Source organism: Rhagoletis zephyria, unplaced genomic scaffold (genome assembly GCF_001687245.7).
Source record: "Rhagoletis zephyria isolate East Lansing unplaced genomic scaffold, Rhagoletis_zephyria_1.1 Rzeph_scaffold_00129, whole genome shotgun sequence".
NCBI lineage: Eukaryota > Metazoa > Arthropoda > Insecta > Diptera > Tephritidae > Rhagoletis > Rhagoletis zephyria.
In genome coordinates this window covers 354,055-363,794 of record NW_016157213.1, presented here as the reverse complement: position 1 = coordinate 363,794, position 9,740 = coordinate 354,055, and the positions used below count along the sequence as shown (strand labels likewise).

The 9,740-nt window shown below is 39.7% G+C and overlaps 1 protein-coding gene across 1 annotated transcript in view; it reads left to right on the top strand.

Annotated features, from left to right (window-relative positions):
- Window positions 1-5,337, top strand: part of ci (transcriptional activator cubitus interruptus) — a 112,824-nt gene extending 107,487 nt beyond the window's left edge. Inside the window, exons 3-4 of the mRNA XM_017637305.1 lie at window positions 947-1,111; window positions 1,224-5,337. Of these exons, the coding sequence (XP_017492794.1) occupies window positions 947-1,111; window positions 1,224-4,475 (3,417 nt within the window). The 3' untranslated portion in view covers window positions 4,476-5,337. The remainder of the gene's footprint in view (window positions 1-946; window positions 1,112-1,223) is intronic.
- The last annotated feature ends 4,403 nt before the right edge of the window (window positions 5,338-9,740 follow it).

The window sequence follows — 9,740 nt, the reverse complement described above, 5'->3', positions numbered from 1 at the left end:
CCTTTACGCGTTGGCGACGGCGAGTACCGCAGACGATGGAACGATGAGCTGTATGAGCTTTACAACGATATGGACATAGTGCAGCGAATTAAAATACAGCGGCTCCGCTGGCTTGGTCATGTCGTTCGAATGGACACCGACGCTCCAGCTCTGAAAGTATTCAACTCGGAACCCGCTGGTGGTAGCAGAGGAAGAGGGAGGCCTCCACTGCGATGGAAAGATCAGGTGGAGAAGGACTTGGCTTCACTTGGCGTTTCCAATTGGCGTCCGTTGGCACAGAGGAGAAACGACTGGCGTGCTTTGCTGAACTCGGCCAAAATCGCTTGGGCGGTTACAGCGCCAAAAAAGAAGAAGAAGATGTATATATTTAGTAACACTATTAATTTGGCATTTTGATATAAGATAAGTCTTTCATGATATGCATTATAACGCCACCGGTAAGGGGATCCCATGGGCAAATTTTAAAAATTTTGAACTGAAAACGTCGCAGGGTATTTTTCAATGTTTAGCTTGTAGTGTCGAAAAGTGTTAATAGTGTATATCCTGCATTATATAAAAAAATATGGTTTTTCCCCATTTCACATCCATGCTATCTCTTAACCAAAGTTTCCGGACTAATTATGTACCAGGATTTTATAAGTAGTTACTCAGATCTCCCAAGTAAAAAAATTAAGTTTTTCCGAAGTTTCTACGCAGGAACTTCTTCATATTGCCAAATCCCTAACTACCAGAAGAAGTCACTTCAGCACCATTTTCTTATGACTTTCTTGTGAATGTTTTATGTTTTTGTAGCAACAACAGAACATTCATCCTGTTAGTTCTTATCTGTTGTTAGCTTTTTTTAGGCTCGTTACTACTTCGGTTCCTACCACACACCCACTTTTGGATGTTATTTAGATTGGTCCTAATATACAATAACACTTTACTTTTCTCATTTCATGCTTAGTTCGAGGGATGCTGCAAGGCTTATTCCCGCCTTGAAAACCTCAAAACCCATCTGCGATCGCACACAGGTGAGAAGCCGTACACCTGCGAGTACCCCGGCTGCAGCAAAGCCTTCAGTAATGCGAGCGATCGAGCCAAGCACCAGAATCGGACACACAGTAATGAGGTAGGTGGAGCGATGCTGTACACACTAACATATTAGTTTTCCCTTGAATTTATCTTGACATAATGTCACTAACACTCATTTTTAAAAAACGTAAAAAACTTCTATTTTGCAGAAACCGTACATCTGCAAGGCGCCAGGCTGCACCAAGCGCTACACCGATCCTAGTTCACTGCGCAAGCATGTGAAAACGGTGCACGGTGCCGACTTTTATGCGAGCAAGAAGCACAAAGGTTCCTCGAACGAGGACGGCAACGGCGGCATAGACGGACACGGCATTGGCAGCGTGCATGGCACCAGTGGATTGAAGTCGTCAATACATTCACAACTTCAAAATCATCCTCAAATTGACTCCAGCCCACGCAGCGATGACATGCATTCTGGCAAGGCTAATAGCATATCCAGCCCGAGCATCAAATCGGAATCAGATGCGAATTCGCCCGAGCATAGCCCAAACGTCACTGATGGACACCAGTTGGCACTACAAACGTCACAGTTAAAATTGGCTGGCAATATGCGTGACACCGAAAATGCCAGCGCTGGTTTCGGACCTGATGAGTTTCAATTAAGTAATGCTGCAGCACTGGATGAAGGCTGGGAATACGATGAGGACCTAGAAGTGGCGGACTTGCCGTACGTTTTGCGCGCCATGGTCAGCATTGGTAGCAGCGCCAACACCGGCAACAGCGGTTGCGGTGGCGAAAATCATGGAGTTGGTGGGGGTGGTGGCGCCAGTGGCATGCTCGGCGGTGCTTTGCCACGCCAGCGTCTGCGGGGCCGACTGCAGGCGAAAGGTATAAATTTGGGATCAGCAATGCTATCGAATATACCTGAGGCACGCAGAAACGTTGGAATCGGTATCGGCGAACTGAATCAAAGGATTAACAACTTGAAAATGGAACCCACCCCTTCTCCGATGTCGCCTCCAAACACCGAATACATATCCAAAATGTCGCCACCGAGCAATCATATCACCGAGTTGCACACGCGTCTACACCAGCAACAAATCATGAGACGGGATAGTCAAAATTCAAATGCCAGCACCTACTATTGCAGCATGCAGAGTAGGCGCAGCAGCCAATCATCTCAGGTGTCTTCCATATCTACTATGAGACCTTCATATAATACAGGTTCTCTCTATGATCCCATTTCACCTGGTTGCTCACGTCGTTCCAGTCAACTGTCGAATGTCACCTCGGGCGTCTTGGGTGGCGGCGGTGGAGGCAGCGCTGGTAACTTCAATGCCAATGTTAACGCCAATTCTAACCCCAATGGCGACGCCGACGGTAATTGCGGTTTCAATGATAACTGCTATAGAAAGCCGCTGGTATTCAACAATATGGGTACTGTTGAAGCGGGCACTGATAGCTCATCGCGCGGCGGTACGTTAAAGATGAGTGAAAGCAGCGTAAACAGCAACAGTTTGCCGCCCCCACCATCATCACACCTGATATCGTCACACTTACAGCGCCTCCAATACGCCAACTACCAACACAAAGCTCTTCTTCGGGACCGCGGTCGCAGCTCTATACCAAACATGCCTTTCCCACATACTCCGGAACAAAAATCCAATTCGAATGGAATCGATTCGTATACATCAAACAAGACATTGCTAGGGCCCGCAAGGCGTCGTCAATCAGAGCCTGTTCGCACAGAATGCGATCGGTATGCACCTTCGTCTCCAACATCGCTGTTGCCGGTTCCATACAAAATACGTGGTAGTACCAGCTGCCCGCCCAACGGCATAGGAATTGAAGACTGCCAAGCCAAAGCGAAACTCAACAGCTGCTCTGCGCGCAGTCGCGATGAGTCTATGGCTGCATACCGAGAGCACCATCCAAATGAAAGGGTCAACTTGGATGAGGTTGAAGAGGACGAGCTAATAGAGAACAAGCTGGTATTACCAGATGAAATGCTGATGTATTTGAATCAAGTAGCTGATAAACCAAATGTCAGTCAGCATCAGGAGTCTTCAACGCAGCAGCAGCCACCGCCACAACAACAGAAGGTACAAGGAAAGCCCCTAGAACCCAAACAACCAACAAAGGGCGCACCTGTCGGCAATGTTCCAACTGTCAATGAAGCCCACTCCAAATCGTCTACACCTCAAATCGTAGGTTGTGCTGGGAAAAACGCGACATGTCATCTACCCTCGCCCATAATGTACCCTAATAGCCCTAACATGGTTGAACCAAGCCCATCTACTTTGGACCAAATAATGTCCCCACAGTCTGCATACGCGATGCCGGCTATAGACATCCCCCATTCCCGTCCCAACCTGAACGCCCAAGCAGCAACTTCCCCTTACGATTTTTATCGCGCCCAGCCACAATCAGTCGAGGTACGGGATATGGACTATGACTGCAGGTTCCAGGTAGCATGCCAGCACCAACAACATCAACAACAGCAGCCATGTAACCACCATCCACTGGCCACAAATTATATCCGTACCGAGAGCGTTGGAATCTGTCCAACACAGCCACACCACAATCAGCAGCCATACCAACAGCAACGACGACAACAACAACAGCATCTTCATCAGCAACAACAACAACAATCAAACTCAGCCATTTGTGTCGATTCATCAATGACCAGTTTGCCCGATATCAAAGCAGACAATATGATTAAAGTCTGCAGCGAACAAGTTGCTACACCGGTTTCTTTTTCTGTGGCCACGAACAGCAACCTCTTATACCGAGTTCCATTGTCTACAGCGCGAACTTTGCACCAACACCAACAGCAGCAATTGCAAGAACCAATTGCGTCGACATTGAGTGGACCAGTGAAAAAGCTAGCTGCTGCTGAAATACAATGTGGCGATATAAGTCAATCACAAATGTCGCCCGCATTGGAAGCGCACCACCAACCAGCCTCCGCAACAAAGTCAACAATAGTACCAGCCAAAAGTACAAAAGACACACAACCGACAGTAACCACCACAACCATGAGTGTGCAATCAGTAGCAACCAATCAGACGATTCAGTTACCCCCACCACCAGCGGCAGTGGCAAATAGACATTTCTTCTGCAACGCACCAACCACAACAGCAATTGCGGCGGCATCTACCACAAACTTGCTTGAAGTTAGCGCCAATATCGGACGCATGTACGTGCCCAGCGATGGCGGTAGCATGCGTTTCGATACATATCAGCGGACACTCGAGTACGTGCAGAATTGCCAAAACTGGCTGGAGACCAACAACTCACCGACTGGCAACTGTAGCAGCGAACTCCGCGACTACGAGCAAAGCGCCCAGCAGGCCGTTAGCAGCTCCACACATCCTAACTCAAACATGATCATAAACGACATGACAACCTCGTTGAGTTCGCTGCTGGAGGAGAATCGATACTTTCAACTTCTGCAATAGATTGTGTAATAAAGATCGAGAACTATGTTACTTTCGCATTGTGGTAGTCATCAGACGCGATAGTTACAATTTAATCGTACAATGCGTAACGTATTCGCGCAGTTTTGACGTTTTCTCATTTCATCCCGTTCTTATTATCGCTTCCAATTTATCTTTTTTTCATCTTTCTGTCCTCAAGACTGGACGTCCAGACTTAACGCCCAGTTAAAAATTAAAATTCCATTTGCTCGGGATTAGCGCCCCGTTATTGTGGGATGCTTCATACAAACAATTCTTTGGCGCTTAACATCCAATTTAGGCATGGCTGTGAGCATGTGACAAGCGAAAGCATAACATCGTGCTTACAATGTGCACGTTTGGCCGGCACTGTACTAGAATATCATTCGCTTAGCTATGTAAATAAAAATAACCTAACCAAACATATTTTGCACCAGGGAAAAGGGAAGATTACCAAGGTCAAAAAGCTCAAACTGTTGGGTTTGAAAAAATTGCAATATGTATAACAAAACGTTGCAAGTTTTTATAAGTGTTCTATGTTTATATGCCTGATTAAATAATTAAAGGTTCGATAAACTGACAGTTGTCTCTCTCGCGCCACTCCCTTAGCAGTAGCATCGTCTTCTTTGCAAATTTACTTGAAAAAGTGCAGCTTACGTGTGAAATAGAAGCATACGTTTTTGTACATTTAACTGATCAAAACATAAATTTAACTCATGAAAACTTAAATTGTTTTTAAATTCGATGTTTACATACAATTCATAGTAGTTTCATTCTAGTTCTAAGCCCTTTTTTCAGTTTTTATACATATATGTAATACTCCTATAATGGCAGTAAGAGCTAGTACCGTCCGAAAACATTACAGTAAAGATATATCAATAAACACGTACGAAAAAAAAGGAACACATACGTTTATAAATAAACATGTACACAAGACATCCACAAAAATGGCACTCACGTATACAACACATTCACAAAAACGGTACTAGAGTGTCTCGCTTTGATTTCGGAATCAGGGTGTCCAGATTGTTTAAAAAAAAGGCGCAATTTCTGAAAAAAAATCGCCAAAAATCGCCAATTTTTTTTAATAAAATTCATGAAATCGATTTAACAAATCTTTTATTTTAAAACTGAGATCTTGTTATAATATAGGCCCCTATTATGAGTTGCATTCGATTTTCGACTGTGGTCGAAAGTGCTGATCGAACGAATTTTCATTTCGTATTATGGCGCTCATTCGATGAAGAATAGCGCTATTGTGAATTTCGCTCGTTTAGGTTGTTCACAATAGTATATTTTTCGCCGCTGAAAAGTTTTGTTTACAAATCGAGCAAACTAAATAGTGTGTTTATACATATTTATGTAAATTTGTGCAAATTAAAATGATATTAAAAGGATAGCGAGTTTATAAAAACGTGGTAAAAATTAGTACAACGGAGTTCTGGTTGAACGATTCTTCAGACAATGAGAGCTTAGAAAACTGGCCAGGAGCAGAAAACGTTTAAGAGAGTTTAAGTATAGCCTTTCGGATATATTTTGACATACAATATATTTAAAAAATTTTGTGATCCAAATCTATTTAAAATATATTGAAACTATAAGCATCTCTATGATTTTGTTCTCAGAGATCGTGCCAAATGAGTATTGAGATTTTCTTTCACAAGTAAAACCAACCCTTCCGAGCTTGTGTTTAGTATTCACGACGTTGGAACTGCATACAATTAACAAAAATTGTTTAAAATTAGTGTCTATCCGCCAAAAAGTAAGAAAACAAATGCAACATCATACATTTTTCACAATTTTCTAACACTTCGCTACACCATCGAAAGCAAAATTCTGTTCGACAGAAACTTCGATACTCAACGAAAATTTCGACACGGTTGCACAGCTCATAATACGAATTTCTCTTTCGATCTTCGATAACCAGCGAAGATCGAAAATCGAATGCAACTCATAATAAGGGACGAATATAACACCTTCAGAGGGTAATAATAAATAACACAAATCACTTATATAATAGTGATGTACAAACAATTTCTTTAAAAATACGCAAACTTTTTAAAAATATTTGTTTCAACACATGTTGCAATAGGACTGCGCAATTATTAAATTTATTATAACTCATATTAATGGATCAATCGCACAATCCCCTTTCAAGAGCTCGGCGCTAAAAATAAAATAAAAACCTATAGTAAGGGTAGTTCAGCTATTTCCACAATTTGTTGTTGTCATTTATTGAGCTTTCAACCTTGATAACATACTGTTTGATATTGGAAACGTTTTGCAGCAGAAACTATTAGCCTTCATATAACACTTTATTCGAACTATTGAATTAAGGCTTTCCAACCTCATCCTATTTCGAATCTTAGTTTTTGTTGAATTCATTCCGGAAAAAACGCGCTCAACAAAGCATTTCGGTGCGGCAAGGATAATATTTAATATGAATTTACTTATATTTCCAAACATTTTATTGCCTGTTGTGGTTTTCACTCATAAGCAATTATCCAAAATTCTTCAGAGTCGGATGGAATGCTTCTGAGAAAGTTATTCCATGAGAAATTTAAAATATTTAAATATTCAGTTTCCGCTGCTTTTCTTCTTCAAAGTCAAATAATGAGTTGACAGGTCCCTGAAAATCGCCCTCTTGTGATTCACACACTTTTCTGGTGACAAAATCAAAGCTTTTTTAAAAGTATTTAATTGACTAGGTAAACGTTTCAAAAGTTCTTCGATTATAGGGTGATTAAACATTTTTGACAGTCTTTTAATATGCTTCTTAAGTCAAGTTCTTAAGTCAAGTTAACCACGCAGTTCATTAGCCTCTTCTGTAAATAATCGTGGAAAACTTAGCTTTGTATATTTTCATAATTGAAAAAAATTTATTTGAAGGGAAAAAATCGTCAAAAATCGCCAATGGCGATATCCTAAATTTTTACGCGCAAATATCTAAAAAAAAACGCCAAATTGGCGCGAAATCGCCAAATCTGGACACTCTGTTCGGAATGCTTACACATTGAGAAGTTAGCTTAGTGCCAATGTAGAAATATTACATATATGTTTTTATACCACTAATTACCACATAAATTACATAATTCTCGTAGATATCTTAATATTTCGTTTAAAAGGCCAAATTTCCTGCAAATACATTAGAATTTACAAAAGGAAATTCCCTACTAATTGACTACTTTGCATACTTTTCTACTAACATTTTCGCACCCCTTTCTCCATCCTTCGTATATGCAACCTTTTGTAATTGAGTGTCAAACCGCGGCTGTCAATAATTATCCTTCCTTTTATTAATGAATCGTGGTTTATATATATGTGAGTGCAAAAATTATTAAAGAACCAATATTCTGTCAAGAATATTTTACATGCGCCGCGTAGATTAGTAAATTTCTGAGAAAAAATTTTGTTTCGTAAAAAATAAATATTATTTAATAGCACAAATTCAAACTGTAGAAGCCAAATAATACCTTCATTTACTTTTCCTTTTATATGCAGAGCGGAAAAAAAATTGTAATGCTCCTGATCATAGAAATTTTTTAATATGCTATACTTATTATATATCTGCAAATCGTAGCGTTGCGAACGTTACTTCGTACTTTTTTTAATTTTTTGTCGGAAATAATTTCCAAGTTAAAAAACTTGTATGGTGTAAGGAAAGTTTAAAGCAGTAGTTATGAAAACAAAGTAGTGGAAATTTGAATTTTAATTAATAGCGGTGTATTTGCTCTCGAAGGTTTTGTTCGGACGTTACTCGTAATTATGATATCGCACACCTAGATCTAAGGTGATATCAACAAAAAAAAGTTTAGGCGATTTTTTTGCATAAATAAATTCATAGGACTTACATCCTATTAATGGAAATACCCGGGAAATTGTGTATTGCCAAAAGACCCTGAAAGCTTTAATTTATTTTGCTTTGGCATAATTTATTTGAAGTAGATTTCTCAATTTCTCCGATTTGAAATTTTATACTTTTAAATTTTATATATGTATGTATGTAAATATTCTTGTTTTGTGAAATCGGACTTAGAATTTACCTGCGGTTATATGAGAGTAGAAAAACTATAGGGGCCCATTTTTATTTTACTTTCTTGGTTTTAATTTTTTTTATGGCTATTCGAATGGTATTATCAGCTTTTCCATGTCTGTATACATAAATACATACATGTATACAAACTATTGAAGGTACGAATGAAGTTCTAGGGAGGTAAATAGATTGTATGTAAGAGATCGATTCGCTTTTTAACAATAATGCTTTTGGTATGTATGTACATGCATATACATGGTCATTCCACAGCCTTAGCCAATCAGACTTATCTCCATTTCCATATGAATAAATCATTCCCTTAATTTAATAGGCAAAAACAAATTGTTTTTTTTTTTGTTCTGCTTTTTAACCGCCATATCAGAAACGACTGAGGATTTTTGCAAAATGGAGAACCCTCATGCAAAATGTATAAAAAGATTAAAAAAGCTCCGCATGCCGGCAAAAAACTGTCCTTCAACGGCTATAAGCGCTTCTTGATCGTCATTGACTTAAAACTACTATATGAGTAACATTCTATTTTATTTCTAAGTCACTGTAAGTTGGTAATGCTACGCACTGGCGGAATGCTATTTTGCAATGAAGGTCGTCCTCCAAGCTTGAATATTTGTCAAAAATTTGCGCCAAAAACTATGCCGCTAAGAGTTGCCTGTATTTGACTACATTTGTTGTGCATTTTTAAAGCGCCTAAAATTAAATGTTTGCAACATAATTTTAGTCGTAGCTCTTTAGACAAATATTCAAGCTTGACAATTTATCAATTGCACAGAATTCGGAGGTTAGTTTACCTGAAACCTGTGGTCGCTGGTTACAGTAGCGGAATCAGGCGGTTTTAAAAATGTATGTTTTTATGGTTAGTATTGTAGGGTTACACGATCAAATTTCTAACAACTTACTTAAAAAACCAAAATAAATTTGAAAATACCAATTTAGTGATTTGTGGAAGCAATTTGAGGGACTATTTCACGTTCTCATCAATCATATTTAAGGGAAATAAGAAAGCGAGGAAATCTAAAACTTGGCCATGCGGCATTAACCAACATAAAATAAAAGCAAAGAGCTGACGGGGCTGAAATACGTATAAGTAGTATTTTATGATATGTATGTAAATCATGTCTTTGCTATGTAGACAAATATTAATGATTATTTTTCGTCCTCGCAAGCAAACATCTCAACATCAACATCTCAGTACTTCAAGTGACACCGCTTAACATAAT